Source organism: Dromiciops gliroides, chromosome 2, assembly GCF_019393635.1.
Source record: "Dromiciops gliroides isolate mDroGli1 chromosome 2, mDroGli1.pri, whole genome shotgun sequence".
NCBI lineage: Eukaryota > Metazoa > Chordata > Mammalia > Microbiotheria > Microbiotheriidae > Dromiciops > Dromiciops gliroides.
Window position 1 is genome coordinate 518129309 of NC_057862.1, and position 24558 is coordinate 518153866.

The 24558-nt window shown below is 40.2% G+C and overlaps 1 protein-coding gene across 1 annotated transcript; it reads right to left on the minus strand.

The window, feature by feature from the left end:
- Positions 1-332: 332 nt before the first annotated feature.
- Positions 333-3179, minus strand: DEFB134 (defensin beta 134). Its single transcript, XM_043981037.1, has 2 exons — positions 3122-3179; positions 333-466 (listed from the first exon to the last, which is right to left on the minus strand). The coding sequence occupies exons 1-2, from the start codon at positions 3177-3179 to the stop codon at positions 333-335; spliced, it is 192 nt and encodes a 63-aa protein (XP_043836972.1).
- Between the last annotated feature and the right edge of the window lie 21379 nt (positions 3180-24558).

Sequence of the window (24558 nt, forward strand, 5' to 3'; positions counted from 1 at the left end):
GTGACCTTGGGCAAGTCACTTAACCCTCATTGCCCCCCAAAAAAACCAATAACAACAAATCACAGGAAAGGTGGCATTGGTCGTCACTTTTTCTCTTTTGGTCTCAGTTTCTTCCTCCTCTGTAAAACTCATCCTACCATTCTCACAAAATTTCAGTGAGGTTCACATGAGAAAAGATTTGCTAAACTCTTGTATCCACAAAGCTCCATGCAGGAATATGATAACATCATGGTGTCTATAGGCTATGGAAGGCTCTGAGGTGGGGGGAGACATAATCTGAAGGATGTGAAGTTTACATGGATCGCCAAGCCCTTACATAAAAGGCCAGCCCTTCAGGGCTGAGGGTTTCCCAGCACACAGCACTCCAGAGAATTCTTGCAGTAAGCCACCAGCATTTCACTCGTGTGACATTCATTCCTACAAATTCCATTTTTTTCACATTTGGAAAAAAGTATAGGGTTGAAAGCTAAGGAGAAATGAAAAGAGACAGGAAGACAATTCATGAAGGTTTGAATCCAAATGATTTCCCTAACCTAGTGAGTGGAATGGCACTCAAGTCAGAGACCACAGATTCAAATCCCACTTTCGAAGCTTATTACCTGTGGGACTTTTAGCAAGTCATTTAACCTCCATGGGAAAATGAGGGAATTAAACTAGATGGTCTGTGGGGTCCCTTCTAGCTCTCAGTCTATTATCCTATTCCATGAGCCCATGATCAGTTAATTGTTAGCTCAGTTGAGAATCCAGGTAAAAATGGCTGGGGTTTTGACTGAATTACCCCAGTCAGCTCAGCTCAAAACTGATTCTGTGTAGACCAGCATTCATCCTTCCAAAAACACAAATTGTCTGTAGTGGTTTCTCCCATAGAAATCTTGGTGCCTTGGATCAGCCTCTGAGTCTATATGGAGAAGGCTTGTTAGAACTTTGAACCTCTAAAAGCCTGAGGAAGTCTTTGGTCCTAGAGCTGCCTCTGGTGCTCAATAAGGAAAGTGGTGGCCCTAGACGACTGAGCTTTAATGGGACTGTCTACAACCCTCAAAACTATTCTAAGACTGGAAAGGTGATATCCTTGGTATCCCCTCTGAGCTTTACTGGTAAAGACTATTATAGGTCTTGTCAGAGATGTTCTTAGCCCTGGAATGCCTTCAGAGCCCTCTTGGCTGTGTAACAGGGAATCCCTCTAGTTCTGCAGGTGAAGGGGGTAGAATAACATCCATACTTCACCGGGAAAGAAAAACACTGCTCTGGAACCTCCTCAGGCCCTAATTAGGAAAGGGACATCCTCCTGAGTAAAAACTAGGGAAATTTGATATTTCCTCAAACAGCCTCTGAGTTCTAAAGGGGAATACTATGGCCCAGAATAATAAATGTTGAATAAATTCTTGTTGAATGAATGAACCTTTGAGCTCACTCCTTCCCCACAATAGTAATGTTGTGTATTGCTATTGTGTCTTATCTACCTGATGCCTTCTATGGTCTGATTTAGAAAGTACTTGGTCGGGGCAGCTAGGTGGCACAGTGGATAGAGCACTGGCCCCGGATTCAGGAGTACCTGAGTTCAAATCTGGCCTCAGACACTGGACACTTACTAGCTGTGTGACCTTGGGCAAGTCACTTAACCCTCATTGCCCCACAAAAATAAAAACAAAAAAAAGAAAGAAAGAAAGTACTCTGTCTCTGCCTTCCAAGAGGTCCAATCTAGTACATTTAGGCTTGTTTCTAGGAGCATTTAATGCATATAAGCTCATGCTAGAACCCGGTTAACAGACCCATAATAAAATATTCAAGTGACCTTAACAAGTCTCTTCACCTTTCTGGGACTCAATTCCCCAAACTATAAAATTATAAAACTATAAAATGATCCCTAGAGGCCTTTCTAGCACAAGACTTCCATGTCCTTTGTATATGTTCCAAAGGCATTTTTATTAAAGGGAAAATTTAAAGGGACTAGGATTGTTCAGCTGGTTACAGGGCAAGTCTAATGGACTGGTCATCAGTTGTTGAAAGGAGTACAACACATACTGAGGGCATTATTCACAAAATAATACCAAAGCAGTTATGTTCATCAAGAGGGTGATACCTACCATACTGAAACTATTAGGATTTGGGCTCTGATTAGAAAGGCCCTCCCTGAGTATGAATGGTACAATGGTTGTACCATTGTCCAGTGGTACAAAGGGTACAATAGTTGAAACAACAGGAATAGCAAGATTGGGTCCTTCCCAATGCTGTAGTGGATCAAGCTCCCATAGCTTCTGTAGAATATCCTATGAAGACCAAAGGCCACAGCATCATAGAACCAAAAGCCATCACAGCTAGACTGGTTCTTTAGGGTCATCCAGTCCAACAACTTCATTTTATGGAGAATAATTGAATCAGAGATTTAGTGTAAGAAAGGAATTCAGAGACCATCTAGTTCAAGGTTTCTAAAACTTTCCACTCATAACCTGTTTTCACCCAAGAAATTTTTACATGACCCCAGGTATATAGGTATATAAAATAGGTATACAAATCGAACATTTACTGCCACATTTTTTGCAACCCCACATTCAGTTACATGACCCTCTGATGGGGTTGCAACCCACAGTTTAAAAAGCTTTGATCTAGTTCAACCTCCTAATTATACAGTTGAGGAAACAAGCCCAGAGAAACTAAGTGATTTGTTCAAGATCATAGAAATAATAAGAGTCAGGAACAGGATCTGAATCCAGGTCTTCTGACTTCAGAACTAATGCACTTTCTACTATACCCACGCCAGGCAAGCCATTTCCCCAGTGCCATATACCCATAGTCATAGCTAACAACTGGCAGAGCTGGGAATTGAATCCAGGTCTTTGATTCCAAAGTCCAATGTGGTTTTCCCTATATTAGTACTTTGAGGACTCCTTTGCCAGTCTTGGAACTGTGAGGTTTTGTGGTAGCAAATAATATGGTGGCACACAGAGACACTTAGGACAAGGGGAAAATGCCCAAAATGATAACATTCAAAGTCAGAAAGAGAATGTGTCAGGCTATGGTCTTTTGTGCCACCCCCTAGTTTAACATGTCATTATCTGTGCATCATTTTCATGTTCATGGGCTCTCTATAGGACAAGGTTTCCGTGGAAGGTTTTCATATTACCTAGTAGCACTGGATCCAGAAAGAACAAAAATGCAAAGAAAATGAAAATAATCTTCATGGCCAAGAATGTCAGCAGAGAAAGAGGCAACAGGCCCTGGAGAAAAGAAAACAACTTTGTGATAGTGATGTTGAGAGTTCTTGGGCTTAAAACCCCCATAGGCAATGGAGAGAAGCCCCTGTGCTCTGCTGAACAATGTAATGGGCAGCACTGAAACACCAAAAACTCACTTTTTCTATGGTCTATCAAATGGATAAACCTCTTATTTGGTACCCAATTTGGTACATTATAGGGTTTCAGGGGTTTCCATGAAAACTATCTGCTGTCCCCCCAAAAAATCCTCAATCTACTCACAGATATTTAAAATTCATACATTGGATTACAGAATTATTGAGTTGAAAGGGCCCTTAGACTGGACTATATATATCATCTAACCCAACCTATTAAATGAAAAAATTCCCTCAATAATATCCCTGCCAAACCATCATTTAGCCTTTGCTAGAATATTTCCAAAGTTGAAGAGCTCAAAATCTAATTTTTTTCCATTGCTGGAAAATCTGGTAATTAAAGGAAAGTTTTCTCCTGCTAAATTCAGATATGACTTGGTAAAACTTCCACCTGCTGTTGATAATCCTGTCCTTTCGGTCCATGTAAAACAAGTCTATTTTCTCTTCTCCATGTAACAACCCCTTAAGCATGTAAAGACAGTATTTTTTTCTCCCTTGTCTTCTCCAGGCTAAGTATTTTCAGTTCCTTTAGCGTTGCTTCATAGACAATGGCTTCCATGTTATCATAACTTGTTCAACAATGATGGAGACTTTTTGTTCAACATTTTTGCCTCACTGGTTATGCCAAAGTGGATAAGATGTCCAACATGAATTATACATTATTGCCTCTATTCATGTATGGTGAAGAGACAGGGCTATGGCCTATGGAATTCTGGCATAAACAGTGAAACCAGCAGAATGGTCCACTCAGGGCATGACTGTCAGTAATAGTTTGGATTTGAAGTGTCAGAAACAAATGGTGGGTTATCTGAAGCAAGGGGATCAATTATTATTAAGTAAAAACAACCAGTGGTTTTAAGTAGTAGACACATGCGAGATCCAGAAGCATGGGTTGACAGTCTGAGAGAATCAGGATTTAAAGGACAAAGGAGAAAACATGGTCTAAGATCTTTTATGAGCCAAATCAACCCAGTGTCTGAGGAACCCTGGGCTTATATATGAGGGAAATCTTCCAATTCAACTCATTCAACAAAACTAACATCATTTTGAGTCCTGGCTTTGGAGGCTCTTCATGTCATGAATGCCTGTGTATGGGCCATCACCACTGATATTACCTGCATGGAAGACAGTCCAGTTGAAGCAGAAATGTATAAATCATCAAATACTTATGGAGAAATTACCTGCAAGTATCAAAATCAGGAAAAATATGAAGTGTTCCACAGCAGAAGCCGTTCAGGTAGCTTGCTACAATGAACAAAGAAGACTGATTTGTAATGGATATACTGAGAATTTTTATGGGAATTAAGTGATTCAGAAATGGTTGAAGATCCTTGAAACTATCAATCTGGCCCAGACACAGAGCCATACATTGGGTTGCTTTTGTCTTTTTTTTTCCCTGAGAGCCTAGCACAATGCCGGGCACCTCCAGGTCAGTTGTCTTTCAGTCATGTCTGACTCCTCATGACCCCTTTTTGGGGTTTTCTTGGCAAAGATACTAGTATAGTTTGCCATTTCCTTCTCCAGCTCATTTTACACATAAGAGTCTGAAGCCAGATTTGAAGTCAGGAAGATGAGTCTTCCTGAGTGCAGGCCCTAGATGGTATTTAATAATTATTTGTTAATTGACTGGTTGTTGATTGATTAAGATAGATAAGGATAAATACAAGAAATTGTTAAATTCCTTTGGTGTTGGTACAACTCACTCTAATTATTTCTATCCACAGGACACCCCAGCCTGTCCCTCTGGGGGAAAAGATTTGACTGATCAGCCTACATCAGAAATAGTTTGATTCTCTTAAAGATTTTGCTTGATCTCCATACGATTCAAATACGATTTATTAAGCATCAACTATGTACAAAAGCCATGTGCTAAGCTCCATGCATACAAAGATGGAAAACAGCATAGTTCCTGATCTCAAGGCAATGAAGTGGCAAAGTGAATAGAGCATTGGGCCTAGAGTCAAGAAGACTTTAGGTATTTTAATAGTTGTGTGATCTTGGGCAAGTCACTTAACCTCTATTTAACTCAGTTTACTCAACTGTAAAATGGGGATAATAATAGCATCTACCTCTTAGTGTTGTAATGAAGATTAAATGAAATAATAATTGTAAAGTGCCTGGCACACATTAAGTGCTATGTAAAATGTTAGCTATTATTATTATTATTGTTGTTGTTGTTATTTTGAATTGGGGACAATTAGGTGGCACAGTGGATAGAATGCTGGACCTAATGTCTGGAAGACCTCAGTTCAAATATGGCTTCAGACCCTTAGTAGCTGTGAGTAGTCTATCTGGCCAAATCACTCAACCTGTTTGCCTCAGTTTCTTCATTTGTAAAATGGAGGCAATAATAGCAACTGTCTACCGGGGTTGTTATGAGGATTAAATGAAATAATATTTATAAAGTGTTTAGCAGAGTGCCTGGCATCTAGTAGGCACCAAAGAAATGTTTGCTTTTTGTTACTATCATCATCATAATTTTCTTTTCTTTTTTTTAATTTTATTGGTTAGGCAATTGGGGTTAAGTGACTTGTCCAGGGTCACACAGCTAGTAAGTGTTAAGTGTCTGAGGTCGGATTTGAACTCAGGTCCTCCTGACTCCAGGGCCGGTGTTCTATCCACTACGCCACCTAGCTGCCCCATCATCATTATTTTCAAAACCAGCTTCTAGACTAGCAATAGTCTATGGGTATTGGGGATAGTTAGAAGACAAACTGCCTTAGTAATTCAGTCCTTTCATGAGCCATCAGTATGCATTTTCTGCTAGTGTAGACAGAATTCCCTTTAGGAAAAAAAAATCCCCTTGTTAATCATGAAAGCATTGAAAAGAAGCTACAGCTGGTAATCTAGAATTGGTTCTCACCTTGAAAGGACTGAAAAGTAGCCAACCATAGCACTTAGCATTACCCTTCCAAAGGACCTAATTTCCAAAGGCTTCCCTCTAACACATACTAGTTGCATGATTATGGACAAGCTACTTAACTTCTCAGCTCTTCCAGGCAGTTCTCTGGAGACTATGAAGAAACTGATAAGGTGTTGATCTGAATCAGTGCAAAGAGCTCTCATACTGAAAGGTCCCCTCACCAATAAAATCACAGGTTCAAAATTACCCACCTACAAAAAAAGTTACCAGTTAGAGGCAAGGCAGTAATTACCAAATACCTTCATTTCTGCCATTTGGATAGGGATTTATTTGAATTTAATTTAAGGAATTAATAGACAGAAACCTTATCAGAGCTTTTTCCATTAGGCTTCATCATCTTTAAGCAAATGGTCAGGCTGAAATTATTATTATTATTATTATTATTAAATTGACATGTACATAGGTACTGCTTACTATATACCAAGCACTGCATTGTGTTTGACAATTATTTTCTCATTTTGATCGTCACAACAACCCTGAGGAATAGATGCTATTATTATCCTCATTTTACAGATGAGGAAACTGAGGCAAAAAGAGGTTAAATGATTTGCCCAGAGTCACATAGCTAGGAAGTATCTGAGGCTAGATTTGAACTCCAGTTTTCCTGACTCTAGGCCCAGTGCTCTGTCCACTGTGCCAGATGGAACCCTCATACAGATTACTGGAGGAGAATGACCAAAATTATCTGTCAAGTTCTCATTGCTCAACATGTAAGAATATGTTCCCCAAGGAAGGTGTCTAATGCACCAGCCTTCAAAAATACCCAAATGAGGGGGGCAGCTAGATGGCACAGTGGTTAAAGCACTGGCCCTGGATTCAGGAGTACCTGAGTTCAAATCTGGCCTCAGACACTTGACACTTACTAGCTGTGTGACCGTGGGCAAGTCACTTAACCCCCATTGCCCCGCAAAAAAAAAAAAAAAATACCCAAATGAAATGAGCAACCATATGCCCTGGCAGATCAAAAGAAAATGGCTCACTTTAGCCCACTGGACTCTGACTGAACTTTACTTGCAGGGTTCGCACTGGTTTTTTATCCAGAACAAAGAGCCCAGATCATTCTGCTTAACTTATTTCCACCCTCTTCTTCCTACCTCAACACATTGATTGTTATCCTACTTATCCACTCCTCTCAGAATGCTGTTGCTGCCTTGCCCTTGAAATTAGGCTCCTCCAGCTCTTGCCTCTTCTGCTTCCCAGCTGAGTTTTCACTGCATCCTTGTTTCCTTAAAATGGGCCCCTGTAGTAATTAATCAAATTCATGACATTGCTGCCCTCTGATGGCCCCTGACAGTTGCACACACCTGAAGCAGGACTTTACTACTAGTTAATCCCTCCCCATCACCTGATCAGTAGAAATTCTCTTGGAAGTATTACCACTGAATTACTAAACAAAGCAATAATTCAAGGTATGCCTCAACTACTTTCATCTAAACTCAACAGAGAATTTACAAGACATAAAAATCACTCACATTGATTAGTGTTTAAAGGCTCTCTACACAACAAGCCGGTGATGGAAAGCAGTTGCAGTATTATTATCCCCTTTTCCCAGATGAAGAAATGGGGACTTTGAGGGTTGAAAAGATTTGCCCAAGTTTACACAACTAGAAAGGCAAAATTTGAATGCAAGCCTTCAAAATTCAGGATTAGCATTTCATTGCCACATTGTCTATATCTATGGATGATGTTGTTGCTGTTGGTCCTTCTTTCTGGAAGAGAACCATGACATAGGAGTGATCTCATGACTTGCAGTGAATTGGATTTAAGTGAGGGTTGTGCAAGGTCATCACCCTCACTCTCTCTTCCAGAGACATCTGGATCCAGTGGCAAGATGGATGTCAGGATGACTGGAGATGGCCCCGGATGTTTAAGGCCATTGGGTTTAAGTGACTTGCCAAGGATCACACAACTAGTGTCTGAAATTTTTGCCACATGAGGTAAGATTTGAACTCAGGTCCTCCCAACTTCAGGGTCAATGCACCACCTAGCTGCCCCATAGATTGTGGGATTTCATAGCTGAACAAGACATTATGATTTACAATAATAGTATTATAAAATATACAGTGCTTAAATAAGCCATATTCAGAAATAGATAACATCTTTACCATCTCACAATTAACTGAATGCTGTAAAGTATATAAGATCCCGATGAGTTTATTGTTTGTTGATTATGAAAAAAAATTTTTTTCATTCAGTGGAACAAAATGCCCCTTACAGGTTCTTTTACAGACAAGGTGTCTCCCATCTATATGTCAAGATCATTCAGAATTCTCTGGAAAATTTAACAATAGGCATAACTCTATTGAATAATCCTCTGGTAATAATCATTAGTCAAAGCATGTGTACTTATCCAACATAGATACTAGTGTTATAAAGAAGATTCAGTACAGAGTCAAGATCAAAGAGGAATTTCTTCTGGGTGGTGAGGTCCTCCAGATGTTCCTTGAAGATAACATTGGGTTCATTGCCTTAAGCCTCCTGGAAGAGTTCTTAATCATTCAGAGTAGTTTAGCCTGTCCTTCCCCACAGACAAAGCAATGTGTATAAAGAAAGCCCACTGCCTATATTTCAATTCATTTTAATGGACATCCTATAGAACTTTTCCATTGTCTTCAACAGTGTGTATACTGTCTGAAAGATAATCCAGAGAGACAATAAGCTTGTTCAAGAGTTTAAAAAAGAAAAGAAAAGAAAAGAAAATAGACTGAATTGCTTTTGGAAAATTCCAAAGCTCTTTTGCTTTCCCATGAAAGCAAAGGCCCATCTTTTCAATACTAACATCTTTGGATGTTATGACATATGGCTTAAGCCATGGAACACTACTGCTAAAGATGAGTTTCACACAGAGGGCAATAGAGAGGCACATCATGAGTGTAAACAGGCTGCAATGAGGAACTTCAGAGAATGGCAGATCAGGGAATTAGATGACAGGAAGGGAAGATGGGCAAGGGATAATAGATAACCAGCCATAATGGTCCACCACTGGCACCCTCATGATGTCAGAAGAAAGGAAGAAAGGCTTCTAACTTGTTGAGTATGCAACTTTGTAGAGAACTTGGACCACAGTCATACAGGATGAGCAGACATGGATAGGTTGGGACTTGCACAGATGAAGGAAAGGGCTGAATCAGTTAGATCACAAATTCATTAGAGTACCTTGAGAGGCATCCATTGAGTAGTGGACAGAGAGTTGAGCCCTAGGAAGGCCTGGGCTCAATTTTAACACATAACAGCTATCATCTATATAGCCCTTTTAGGTTTTCAAAATATTTTACATGCATTATTTCTTTTTATCCCCACAACTACCCTGTAAGGTAGATGCTATTATTGTCTTCATTTTACAGATAAGGAAATTGAGGCTAAAAGAGATTAAAGCAACTTTCCCAGGATCCATTTCCCAGCTAGTGAGCATACAAGGCAAGATTTGAACCCAGGACTTTTTGACACTAGGTCCAGCACTTTATCCATCATTCCTCCTGAGAGTTGTGTAATCACAAAAACAACCTAAAAATCCAAAAGGAACTTTAGAAATGAACCCCTACATTTTTCAGACCAGAAAAATAAAGTTTAAAGAACTTGCCCAAGATCTCACAGAGAAGTAAAGTGCAGAGCTTAGTTTTGAACCCAAGTCTTACAGCATCAAATTCAAGAGCCTATCACCACCCCATACTGTCTCTTCATCCAGTCCAGCACAATGGTCCCTCTTTTCTAGGAACTATGGAACTGGACAAGTTCCAAAGAACAGCTAGGCCAATGGGCCAAGAGCTTCTCCTGAGATGACCTAGCAGTAGTCATATCATGGTTCAGTGTAGTACAATGATAAGAACACTGGGCTTGGAGTTTGAGGACCTGGGTTCCAATCCCACCTCTGTCATCACCCATGGGACTTTGGGTAAAACATTTCATCTCCTTGGGCCTCAGTTTCCTCATCTATAAAATGGAGTTGGGCTCTATGACTTCTAATATCCCTTCCAATTCTACAGCTGTGATCTTTTCATAATCAGTTTCTCCTTCAGAGGAGCTCCTTCTGAGCACACACAAGAACCACAAAGGGAAGGTAGCAATGATTTTCCTGATGATCCAAAGGCGCCTCACTTGTATGATGTCAGGGCCTCCCTGCCCAAGTGAGACTCTTTTGGACTTCAAAGACTCTTGGCTAAGATGAAGCCCTAACTGACCATTGCCTGGAAGTTGAAGTGCCAGCTAACTATTCTCATTCCACAGTCACCCTGGTGGAATTTGCTCCCTCTGGAGTTTTTGTGGCTGAAACAGTCCCTCAGGAAATTCTCCCCTGGGATTGCCCTGAAATATTGTAATGAAATAAAGGACCAGCACATACAGGCTCATTCATCCTTGCTTGTTACTGCCTCTGAAGATGGTGAAGTACATGGTTTTCATCTTATATAACCATGTCCCATGTCTGATTCTTGTCTCCCAAAGAAAGCATAAGTTCCAAGAATCGTGTATCTCTTCCTGTCTCAGGCAGGAGGGCCAGGTAACACATAGGCAGGTCAGGCATCTGTTTAGGGACTGTAGTTTCAGGGACACGAGGAAAGGCCCCACCACTGGAAAAGTCCTCCTGGCTAGGATGCTGTAAATCTTTTTGCCAAATATAGTCCTTCATCACCCAATAACATAAGTTTTAAAATGTAAACCATATGACAAAGATATTTCTACACTAAGGGGTATCTAGGGGTACCCAGATGGTACAGTGAATTAAGTGCTAGAATTAGAGTCATGAAATCCTTCCTCAGAAATTTATGAGCTGTGTGACCCTGGAAATGGGGATAAAAATAGCACCTATCTCCTAGTGGCATTGTAAAGATCGATTGAGTTAGTAAATGGAAAGCTCTCTGCAAACTCTAAAATGCCATTAAATGTTAGATTTTATTATTTTTATCATTAGAAATGATTGGTATTAAGACTTTTCTGAGCACTGGCCTTGGATTCAGGAGGATCTGAGTTCAAATCCAACCCAGACACTTGACACTTACTAGCTGTGTGACCCTGGGCAAGTCACTTAACCCTCATTGCCCCACCCCACCCTCCAAAAAAAAAAGACATTTCTGAAAAACAGTTACTGATAGGAGAAGGGAAGAGTAGGAGAACATAAGGCTAATAAAAGTGGGGTTATAGAAGAAGACCACGAAGGGTCAAGACAAATGCAGGCTCCATCACAACTCAGACCTTTAGCCTCCACTGCTTGTTCTTCTGGTTCTCTTTACTTCACTTTGCATCAGTTCAAACAAGTCTCAGCAAGTTTCTCTGAGACCATCCCCTTTATTATTTTTTACAGAGCAAGAGAATTCTATCACATTCATATACCATGACCTGTCCATCCATTACCCAATTGACAGGCAGTCCCTGGTTTTCAATTCTTTGACACCACAAAAAGAGCTCTTATATAGGTCCTTTTCTTTTTTCTTTGACCTCTTTAAGGTATACAACTAAAAGCAGTATCACTGAGTCAACGGATATGCACAGTTTAATAGGTTTGGGGTGCAGGAAGTCTTGCTGCAATCATATTGAAAGATGGAAGTTGGGAAAAGATGGGAAGTCTCCAGTTCTTAATTGGTGTTTTATTTCCATCATCACCACCATTGTTCTTCATTTTCTGGGTAGGTCCACATCCCTGAGAAGCAATGCAATTCTTCCCAGTTTTCACTCTCTTTTCCTTACCTAATACACACAGTAGAAGAAGAGAACTGATAAAAGTTAGATATAGGTCAGCCTTTCTAAGTCTCAAGGCCTGGATGCCCACTATGGGAGTGAGAGAGGAAGGAGGAAAGAGACAAAGGGAGAAAGAGACGAGAGGGGCCAAGCAGCTGAGGAGGAAGAAGAAAGGTATGTTAGTTATATACAGTTAATGGAAAGTGAGATGGTCCTCAGAATCTCACTGGATGATATTCATTGGCTTTCTTATCTCTTGCCTGCTAGGTGGAATAGTGGATAGAGTGACAAAGTTAAAGTCAAGAAGACCTGAATTCAAATCAAGTTTAAGACACTAACTGTATGACCTTGGACAAGGTATTCCATTGCTATCAGCCTCAATTTCCTCATATGTAAAATGGGGATAATAATAGCACCTACCTCACAGGGTAATTGTGAAGGCTAACTAAGATAATATATGTAAAATGCTTTGCAAATTCCAAGTGATATATACATGTTACCTATTGGATTAGTATTGCCTTTCCAACTTTAATTGCCAGTATTCAACGCTTTAAAATTACCTCCAAGTCAGTCATTCCCAGTGGCAAAGAACAAGATTGAAACCTATGATAAAATTTGTCTCTACTTTCTCTTTTCTCCCTGGCTAAGCAGAGTCCTCTCATTGTGCCAAAAGGTAGTTTTGATCAATGAGCCTTCTAGAACAAGGATGTTATCTATCTTTCACTCCCTCCAAGAAATAGAACAAAACTTTCGTGGTAAAAAAGAGTTTCATTTTATGCCTTACTTAAGCTAATACCCAGATGATGTCCAAGGCCTCCACTCTAGCTAAATTGCTCATGGCCCTTTGTTTGGGATAGTCTTCATATATAGGGCCAAGAAAAGAACAGTTGGCAGCATTCCAAGAAGACTGGGGTGGGGAGGCCAGTGGGGGCAGCAGTTTCTGCTATCTTTAAGTTTTGCAAGTAAACTTAAGTTGGAAACCTAATTCCTAAAAAATTAGGGCATAATAAAAACCATATTTAAATTCAATGGAAGGCAACCCAGGGTAGATATCCCCTCCCACCCTGTTCAGTCTGTCAATCAGTAAACAAGCATTGAAGCACTTCCAAGCATTGTAATAAGCACAGGGGATCATAAAGAAAGGCAAAAACAGGTCCCTGACCTCAAAGGGTTCACATTCTAATGGTAAAGTCAACAAGCAAATAACTACGTACATATAAGACATCTATAATGTAAATGAAAGGAAGATATGAGCGGGACAGTGTTTTGGGGTATGGGGAGAAGGTATGGGAGACAAGGAGACACCTCTTTCAGAAGGTAAAATTTGAACTATCTTGAAGAAACCAGAGAAGCCAGGAGGCAGAGATGAGGAAAGAAAATTCCAGCAATAGAAGACATATCCTGAGCTATATGACACAATCTGAGGTCAAGAGCCCCAATCGGTTTCATTGAGGAAAAGGAACTGAGGCTAGAACTATTGAGGTAGAATGGGCTTCCTGGGGAGGTAATGGAAATGACCTCACTGAAGGTGATTAGGGTCTTGTAAAAGTGAGTGTTATTTGGGGCAGCTAGGTGGAACAGTGGATAGAGCAACAGCCCTGGGTTCAGGAGGACCTGAGTTCAAATCCGGCCTCAGACACTTGACACTTACTAGCTGTGTGGCCCTGGGCAAGTCACTTAACCCCAATTGCCTCACACACACAAAAAAAAAGTGAGTGTTATTGAGGTATACATTGTACTACACAGCCTCCAGGGTTCCAGCCAACTCAGAGATTCTGTCATTCTGAAGCCAACTTGAAAGAAAGCAAACTAGAAAAGGAAAAATAGCTGCAAGAGAACAGAATCAAGCCTTCGAGCCAAAATCAAGAATACCACCCACTAGAGGCTGAAACACTATATGGTTAAAAGATTCCCATAGCTCAGGCGAGAAAGCTGGAGAAACAGATGACCAGCAGAAAACAGACTGAGGGCCTTCAATCCTTGGCCTCCTCTGGCATAGAATTTTCTCTCAATTAACCCAAGTTCATAGGTTAACCCCATGGATCCAAACCACTTAAACAATTCTGAGAGGACTAACAAGTGTACACAGAAGGAGATGAAGGGTATATTGGTGGTGGTAGTAGGGATTAGATGATCATCACAGAGTCTAGAATAGTGAAAAGTAAAAAGTGTTGATTTGTCAGTGTATCCCCACTACTACACAGGTGGAAAGACTTCTGAATTACAGAAACCAATTCTAGGGTTTTAGTCCCAAATTTCCTTCAAAAAAAATTCTTAAGAAAAAGGATAGAGGAAAATATAAAATAGACAATTTCAATTATACAAGATTTTAAAGCTTTTCACAAAATCAATGTAAAAAGAATTCAAAGAGAAACTACAGAGGTGGAGAAAATATTGCATCAAATGTTAGTAAAAATCTGAAATTTAAAATACATAAGGCATTCATACAAATATACAAAAGCAAGAAACATTCCCCAGTATATTAGCAGTCAGAGGATACAAACTAAAAGTTAAATATGAATCTTAAACAACTCTGAAGTTTTACCTCATACTGTGCAAACTGGCAACAATAACAAAAAATGGAAATAATCGTCACTTAAGAGGTTATAGGAACACATACATTCTTGGTGGAGCTGTGGAGTGATCCAACCACTCTAGACATCAATTCGGAATTATTGCAAGGAAAGTGACTAAAACTACTCTTTGACCCAGCAATTTTACTACTGAGATTATACCCCCAAGGATATCTAGAAAGAAACAAATACATATTATTTGATATATTATCCATTACATATCTAAATATACATAACAACACTCTTTGTGGTTGCAAAGAAATAGAAATAATTGAGTACCCATTAATTAAGGGGGATAGCCAAAAGGAAAAAAAAACACCACCAGACTATAGTATATAAATGTAATTGAATATTGGGTAGTAAGAAATTATAAATATGAATAATTCAGAGAAACATAGGAAGATTAGCATGAACTGATCAAGAACAAAATAAACAGAACCAAGAGTACAATATATACTCCACAACAATATAAATGAAATGATCATTGAAAGGGAATAAAACTGATCATTGAAAAACACAAGAAAAGTCCCAAAGACCAAAAAATGGAATGGATGTCTGATATCACTATATCCGTTGTTTTTGCTTAATTTTTTTCTTGTTCACAAGGTAGAGTTCAATCTGGAAGGCAGGAAAGGAATATGAGGGGACAGCTAGGTGGCACAGTGGATAGAGCACCGGCCCTGGAGTCAGGAGTACCTGAGTTCAAATCCGGCCTCAGACACTTAACACTTACTAGCTGTGTGACCCTGGGCAAGTCACTTAACCCCAATTGCCTCACTAAAAAAAAAAAAAAAGGAATATGAAATGACTTTGATGAAAAGACAAAAGATATCAATAATTTTTTTAAAAACCTCCCTTTAGGGGCAGCTAGGTGGTACAGTGGATGGAGCACCAGCCCTAGATTCAGGGGGACCTGAGTTCAAATTCGGCCTCAGACACTTGATACTTACTAGCTGTGTGACCCTAAGCAAGTCACTTAACCCCAATTGCCTCACCAAAAAAAAAAAAAAAAAACCCCTTCCTTTGGTCTGTATTCCCCAATCACCTTTTAAACTGTCACTCAATTCAAGTGAACAACTGTTTATTAAGTAACTATCATGTGGAAAATGAGCAGTGGGGAAGAGGAGGTCCTATACTAGACTCTGCCTCATGGAGCTTACAAAGGATATCAAAGGATAAACTACATACACACATACACTAATAAGAAGTGTGCTCCATCCAGAAGATTATCTGACAAAATCATGAGATAAAGGACCAGTGGATCTGAAATGAAAGGACTTGGATTTTACTCCCAATCCTATTTATTACCTGTATGACCTTGGGGAAGTCACTTCCCTCTCTCAGTAACTAACACCTTCACTAATACTATATGAAAGAGTTGAATGGTCCCTTTTACCTCTAATACTTTATGTTTCATTATCATTTTGAGATAGGAATGGCCCAAAGGTTTCACTTAGATCCCAATGAATCCCAACTGATTGGGATTCAGAACTATTGGATAATTTCCAGAGACCCAGAGACTTGCAGAGTCTGTAATCTTGGCGTCCTGTATGTGGTTAATTTTTCATCCAAGTTTATATTGTTCTGTTCTCTGAATCCATCACAGGAAGCTGGAAAGAAAACATGATGGTGCTGACCACACGTGAGTAAAGACTGAAACTACCTGATTGTGGTGCAGTGGATAAAAGGCCGGGACTAGAGTCAGGAAGACCCAAGTTCAACTCTGACCTCAGATCACTTGAATAATCACATTTTCCCTTTTTTTTTAAATAAGGTAATTGGGGTTAAGTGACTTGCCTAGGGTCACACAGCTAGTAAGTGTCACATGTTTGAGGCCGGATTTGAACTCAGGTCCTACTGAATCCAAGGCCAGTGCTTATCCACTGCGCTACCTAGCTGCCCCTAAGAGCCTTTTTAAAAGCTCAGGAGGCAGCGGGTTCCAGTGGGGATATATCTTATGCCATATCCATGAATATTAGCCCTTTGGCTGGCATCTAGATGACTTGAGGATAGTAAAATTTATAGACAAGAGGTCAAGTTTGATCTAGACTCAGATACTGCATATGAAAGCTCTGAGCGGGGGAAAGAGGAGTAAAAGAAGACTTTCACTCAGAAGTACTTTTTCAGAAATTTTTTCTAATATTTGCCAATCTATAAGAAATGACTAAATTATTAACAAGAACATATGTACTGCAGTTTGCAAACCTTAAAACATTATATAAATACTGGCTATTATAAATGCTATGGGCTAAGCATTGTGCTAGGTACTAGTGAAACAAAAACAAAAAGTTCCTGCCCTCAAGAAGCTTACATTCTATAAAAGAAGATAAGATGTACACAATCAATGCAAAACAAATACAAGGTGATTTGGAGAAGAGAAGCATCTGTATCTGGGAGTATCAGGAAAAGCTTCACTTGATGCTAGAATCTGAACTGAACTTTGAAGGAGGCTAGGAATTCCAAGAGGCAGTGATGAGGAAGAACTACATTCCAAACACGAGGGACAGCATAGACTTGGGAGATGGAATATTATTTGTGGAAAAACAGCAAGATTGGGGGCACCTAGGTGGCGCAGTGGATAAAGCACCGGCCCTGGATTCAGGAGGACCTGAGTTCAAATCCTACCTCAGACACTTGCTACTTACTAGCTGTGTGACCCTGGGCAAGTCACATAACCCCCATTGCCCCGCCAAAATAAAAAACAAAACAAAACAAAATAAAAACAGCAAGATCAGTTTGGCTAAGACCAAAGAGAATATGAAGGGGAGTGATATAAAATAAATAAGACCAGAAAGGTAAGATGCTTTAAATGTCCAGCAGAGCTTTCTGTGTTCATACTGTTTGGCCACTGTCAGCAAATAAAACATTAACTTCATCTTCTAGTACTTCTTCTAAAGGATGGTGTCATCATGTTCCCACTGATCTATCCTCAGGGGATCCTAATGGAACAAACCCCCCTCCGCCCCGCTTTCATTGGCCCAAGGCCTTTTTAAATAAAGCAAGTTGGGGGGGGGGTGAAGGTTAGTAGCAAGAGCCCCACATTTGGAGTCAAAGGGTCTATCTGGGTGCAGATCTTGATTCTACTTCCTATAACCTTTTTGACCTTGGACAAGTTACTTCCTCTCTCTGGCTTCTTTTTCCTGATCAAAAAATGAGGGCTTTGTATTGGATGAACTCTTAAGGTCCCTTCTAGTTCTGAATTCTAAAAATTAAATATAGTTTTCATGAAAATATAGAGAGGAGCTTTTAGCAGCCAAGTTGGGCATGGTAACAGAGCATGGGGGTGGGGGGAGAATATAAGAAGAGTATATGTCATGGAGCACCAAAAGATTATAACCTGGAGTGGGGGGAGTAGGGGACAGTGGCAGTAGAACCTTGGTTTTAGTACCATGACATCCTTTCCCTTAAATCTCTGAAAATCACCAACTCTCATAGGTTAATAGATCTCAAGCTAGAAGGGACCTTAGAAGTCATCTAGTTCAGGGGCAGCTAGATGGCGCAGTGGATAAAGCACCGGCCCTGGATTCAGGAGGACCTGAGTTCAAATCCGACCTCAGACACTTGACACTTACTAGCTGTGTGACCGTGGGTGAGTCACTTAACCCCCATTGCCCCACAAAAAAAACAAACAAAGAAGTCATCTAGTTCAATACCCTCATTTAACAGATGAGAAAACTGAGGCTCAGAGAAGTTTAATAATTTGTTCAAGATCATATAGTTAGGGGGCAGCTAGGTGGCGCAGTGGATAGAGCACCGGCCCTGAAATCAGGAGTACCTGAGTTCAAATCTGGCCTCAGACACTTAACACTTACTAGCTGTGTGACCCTGGGCAAGTCACTTAACCTCAACTGCCTCACTTTAAAAAAAAAAAAAAAAGATCATATAGTTAGGAAATGGCTGAGCCAGGATTTGAACCTTGTTCTCTGATTCTAAGTCCAAGATGCATCGCACTGGATCATATTATTTCTAACTATAGAGAAAAGCTCTGTAATGAGTTACAGACAATCTTCATCAAAAACAGTTCATTGTTGGTGGTGGACAAACCCCTTGCATCACATGTACACTCAAACCAAGATCCTCTAACCCCAAAACTGAGTTAAGTGTCATTGGAAATATCATTTCATTAGCCTCTCCAAGTCTCTGTTTTCTCATTTAGAAAATGAGAGACTTGGACTGGAGGACCTCTATTTATTCCAGCTCTAAAGATACAATCTGTATTGGGAGGCCCCAGAATCAGAGTCTGAGGCCTTAGGTTCCTGACTAAGATAGTTCCTGGCTGTGTGACCTTGGTCAAGTCCTTTCCCCTTCCTCTGCTTTAGTTTCTGGCTCTGTACAATGAGGGCTTGGACTCCAGCTCTAACGTTCTTCAAACTCGGAAATAGCAATAAAAAAAACCTTGTTCTCTTGATCCCAATTGGGATGGATTCCACTTGTTCCACTAGGTGGCACCCTCTGCCTATTTTCTCTCTCCTCCTCTACCTCCCCCCCCCCCCCGAAAAAAAAAAGGGGGAAGAGGTGAACTAGGACGAATTCCTTCAGTGCTGAAGGAACCTGTCCACTAATGAGAGCTGGGGCTATAAAGTTCCTTGTTCTCACACTCTTTGGCTTATAAAATCCCTAAGCTGGCACCTAAGAGATGATTTTACGTGTCATACCCGAAATGGGAATTTTTTTTAATGATATTCATTTGTACAACATGGATCAAGTTTGGGATGAATAATTTCTTCCCATACTTAAAAGAAATTCTAAACACAAAACTTTCATAAGCTTCCTTTTGCCAAAACAAACTCAAAACAGAATTTATTATCAATTTATAACTGTTGTTACAATATTCTGGGAAGACTATACTTAAACCTAGACCAGAAAGTACTTGGCAACACATAATTTCCATACTAAGGAAGAAGGAGCTAAGGGTGCATTGGTTAGAAGAAAATTTCCCAGATACAGATGGAATGCAATGGAAGCCAAGAGAAGTTTCTATAACTTCATTATTTCATAACATATTCCATTTCCTTTTTCCAACCCAAATCTGTATTAAATCAGATCCTGTTCCCATCTGCCCAGGAGTCAGACATGTTCAGGGCAGTGGAAAGAATGAGGTGGGTAAGAGTTTGTAGACAAATCCTCTCTGATTGGCAATGGGGTATCCCCCATTCCAACTCTTGGGGAGCCCCAAGAAGACATCCTAGGCATCCTCTGACAAATGGTGATTAGAAAAGACCCATTTTACATTCTCTGCCCAATCTGACTTTTAAAAAATCGCCTTGGGGCAGCTAGGTGGCACAGTGGATAGAGCACCGGCCCTGGAGTCAGGAGTACCTGAGTTCAAATCCGGCCTCAGACACTTGACACTTACTACCTGTGTGACCCTGGGCAAGTCACTTAACCCCCATTGCCTACAAAAAAAAAAAAAAAGAAGAAGAAGAGAGCCATAATATCATTGTTTTGGGAAACTTCCAAGTGAGGAAATTCCCTCTACCAATGCAGATTGTCACCTACTCCACAGCTTATCTTAAAATGTTGTATAGGGCACCAAGAGGTTAAGTGACTTTCCCAGGACCACCTAGATCATATGTCAGAGGCAGGATTTGAGGCCAGATGTCTCTCCACTATGTAACACTGCCTCCCAATGTTCTATCAACTCCCCAAGTACAGAGTGGAAGAGACTTGGCTATATAATCGTTTGTGTGAAAAAACATCCAATGTTTGGATGAGCCACCAACTCAGGATACTGTGAACATCCCAGAGCAGCCAAAAAAGCTAATTCAATGCACTGAGAGGCCTAGTAGAAATGACAGCAATCAGTCTGCCCTGGTGCAATATTGTGCTTGGTTCTTGTCACCACATTTTCAGGTCACTAGCAAGCTAAAGACGGTCTAGAAGAGGATGATCAGCTTGTGTGACTGAAACATCCCTTAACCTCTTGATGTGCCAGGCCTCAAGTAGATCACATGTCCCCAAAAGATTCCACCAAGGAACTGGAGAGATTTAACCTAAAGCCCTTAGGTTCTATATGATAGGTGTTTTCAAGCATTTGAAGGGCTACGATGTAGAAAAAGGATTAGCCTTGTTCTGCTTAGACCTAAAAAGCACTAAAAGCAGTGGAAAGAAGTGGTCAGGGGAAAGAAAAAAAAAAAAAGATATTTATATATAAATACCTGTGGGGTCTGGAGTAAGGAAGAACTGAGTTCAAATCTGTCCTGACCAGCTTTGTGACCCTGGATAAGTTACTTAAACTTTGTTTGCCTCAAGTTGTTATCTGTAAAGTGGGGATAAAAATAGCATCTACCTCCTACGGTTACTATGAGGATCAAATGAGATAATATTTGTAAAACACTTAACACAGTGCCTGGTACATTGTAGGTGCTATACAAATGTCAGCTGCTAATATTATTATTATTATTATTTTATTATTGTTGATATTGATAGTGTTATTATTATATCTATCCATAATTTGAACAATTCTTCTAAGTCCCATCAAGCCCCACTTTATCTTCATTCTTAGCCACCTAGCAGCCGTTCCATTCCCACTGCCCCTGCAGGCTGTGACCTCTGCCTCCTTCTCCAGGGACAGTCACCACCCCTGATAAGGCACCTTGGCTATGAAAGGAAGGCTCCCAGTAGCCCTGCCCCACACTGAGGCGCCAGGCAGGACAAGGCAGTCTGTACGCAGAGCCTTTCCCCCATGTGTCTCCCTGGTCACCCTTCTCCCATCCGCCTTCAGTGGCACCAAAACAAATGACTTCATTGGCATGGCCTAGCTTGTATCAGCCCCTCACAGAGGGGACGCCCTAGAAGAGGGTGGGGAGAGTGGAGCCAAGGGGGGGACATGAAGGCTTCAGTTATTTTGGCTCACACGGGGTGCTCTGCAATGTGTCACCTGCCAGACTTCAAAAGGTAAAATGCCTATGGCATTTTTTTTAAAAAGGCAAACTCCTATTCTCCAGGTCAGGCTTGTCCACACTCCAGTATTAGGATGGTCACCTTCCCATCAGACTAGAGCAGAATAGTCTGCTCAGGCCTCAACACCCTTCTTTTCCCCTCAGTTAGCTCAATAATAACAATATTTCTTTGTATTTATATCACACGTCTAACCTTCTAAACTTTTTCCCAAGCTAGGAGGGAAACCTCAATCTTAGCATTGTGCAGACTTGAATTCAAAGGTCATGGGTTCAAATCCCGGCTCAGATACTACCTGTATGATTTTGGGCAAAAGAAAAGAAATTTACATGAAATCTCTTTTGTATATTTAGAGGGAATAGCAAGTTGCACATGGTAGATTCACAATTTGATATGCAGTCTTTTTTATTGCACTGTGCTATATAAATGCTTGCTTTGTTCCATGAATTGAAGATAAAATATTTTTTTAAAAAAGGGAGGTGGAAACCGTGGTATACTAGCACTGAACTGTGATTCAGGGGGCTTAGGTTGGAATACAAGTCTGCCATGTAATTATGTGACTTTAGGCAAGACATTTCACCTCTTTCAACCTCAGTTTCCTCATTTGTAAAATGAAGGGGTTGGAATATTCTTTCCACCTTGAAATTTCATGATTCTAAGTCATATTCTACTGTATCATAATGATACAAGAGACCACTATTCCTCTGTGTTCCAGTATACTCACAATCAAGGACCTGAATGGTTTATATCATCTTTCTGGGAACCTGCAGGGTCCAGTTTAAGATGGTAGCCATGGGCATAATTTCAGACTACAACAAGTGCTCCAGATGAAAATGCAAGTAGAGCTAGGTGTAAGGGTAGTGGGTCAAATGGCAACAGAGGGTAAAATTCTCTTCTGGAGCCTGGAATATAATGTACACATGCTGGTGACCAGGCAGGGTGGTGACCCAGAGGGGAAAGACAAATCCTACAGGACTCACTCCAATGGGAAAAAGTGAAATTCTCCAACAAACTTTAGGAACTGAGTGCCTAGTGTGTGGGAAATGAGGAGAAAGAAGACAGTTGTAGCTGATGGCATCAGGGGGAAAACACAAGGAGAACTTAAGACCTGAGCTGAGCCTTGGAGGAAAGATGTAGATAAGGAAGTGCATTCCCAGGATCACTGGTAGGAAGGTTTTCCTTACGTTGAGCCCATCGCCGCTGGTCACCTGCAACTTTTACCTGCTCTCTAAAGACAAGCCCTTCAAATGCTTGACAACAGCTGTCTTACTACAATAAGCTTTTTTTTTTCCTCCAGGTTAAACAGCCCCAGCTCCTTCATGCCATCCCTGTGTGACATTGTATTGTCTCTGGTCTCCTCACCACACTCCAGTCATTTGCAGGAAGGAGAGAGCAAGTCCTCTGTGGGGATGCAGAGGATGGAGATGTCAATGTTGGGATCGTCCAGCAGATGGTGCATTGAGATGGGGGAACAGGCAGAAGTCCAGTGTGTCTAATGCCAGACAGGAAGTAAAATAAAATAAGATTGTAAAGGTAGTTGGGGACCAAGAATCAAAGGGCATTAGGTTTCAGTTTGTTTGCTCCAATAATAACTAAGCAGCATCTAGATGACCTACCCTCCCTCAAACTAAAGAAAGACACATATGAATATAATGTTCTGAAGTACAAGGGGTCAGCAGATGTGTTCTAATCCTGACTTTTCCATTAATTCATCATGTGGTCTTGGGCAAGTCATTCTTATTCTTTTTTTTTTTTGCGGGGCCTCGCTTTCCCCATCTGTAAAATGAGAAGATTGGACTAGATGATCCTCAAGATACCATTCAGCTCTGGAATTCTTTGATCTATGCTCTAAGCTCCCTTCCAGCTGTGACATTCTGTGAAGTACGTGGACGCTATTTGTTTGAGGGACAGAGAAAAAAAAGGTCAGAGTTGGGTGGGGGTGGTCTTTGCTTTTTTTGTTTGTTTGTTTGTTGTTGTTTTTTTTAGGCAATGGGGGTTAAGTGACTTGCCCAGGGTCACACAGCTAGTAAGTGTCAAGTGTCTGAGGCCGGATTTGAACTCAGGTACTCCTGAATCCAGGGCCGGTGCTTTAACCACTGCACCATCTAGCTGCCCCTTGGTCTTTACTTTTGACATGTAGTATGGACAATAAATCTTCCCTGCATTATAATGAAAAAAGCATAAGAATTGTCTGATGACATTTTTGGTACAAATTTTTTGGGATATAGCTTTAGTTTAGTTTCTCAGAATATTATATCAGTAGATTTAAATTATCCTGACCTTCCTAATGCATAATTTATGTGATTGGGATAACATGGCATGGGATGGCATGGCATGAGAAGAGAGACACAAATGAATGACATTGCCTAGAAAAAGGTTTATACATATATGTCTTATAAGAAGGCCACAATTTTTCTTTTACATATGAGTACATTATCCAATATTTTGTCATGAAATTTGAGATGAGGTAGATTTTGGTTTAATGCAAAAACAAGAATCCTAAAAACTGCAGTTGTCCAAATGTGAAATGGATATGTTATAGGGTATGTTGGTCAGGTACAGTCTAGAGAGCCACTGAGGACCCTTTCAAACTTGAGATTCTGTAATCTAAAAATCCAAACGTAAAAAAAACCCTAAGTAGTATTAGAAAAAAAATGTAAAATGTAAGAAAATTTTTAAAAGAAAAGGAAACTTTGAACTTAATATCCTGAACAAATGCCTAGATTTACAAACATAATGCTTGTTCTGGATTACTTATTGATTTAAAAGCAGAATTGTAAAATATAAAAAGAAATGAAGGAAGAAGGAAAGAATTTTCAGCTTGATGCAAAAACATAAAGAATTCCTTTCTTTAATTTTATACTCTAAATTACATTTTTTTCCTCAACTATCTAAGATCTCTGCCAGCTTTGATAGCCTATGATCAATCAGTCAATTGATCAATAAGTATTATCTACTATGTGTCAGGTATTAAGGCACTGGCAAATAAGTACAAAAAATAAAATAATCTGTTTATTCTAATGGATCAATCAATATTTATTAAGCACTTACTATGTGCTAGGCACTATGCTAAGTGCCTGAGATACAAAAAGGCAAAAGATATTCCCTGCCCTCAAGGAGCTCACTATCTAGGGGGAGATAATAAG

What these genes read in the sequence shown, in the direction of transcription:
- DEFB134 (XM_043981037.1), bottom strand. Translation starts at nt 3,179, where the DNA reads ATGAAGATTATTTTCATTTTCTTTGCATTTTTGTTCTTTCTGGATCCA. An exon ending in TCTGGATCCAGTGCTACTAG is followed by an intron (nt 467 to 3,121) that starts GTAATATGAAAA and finishes ATTTCTCCTTAG; the next exon opens with CTTTCAACCCTATACTTTTT.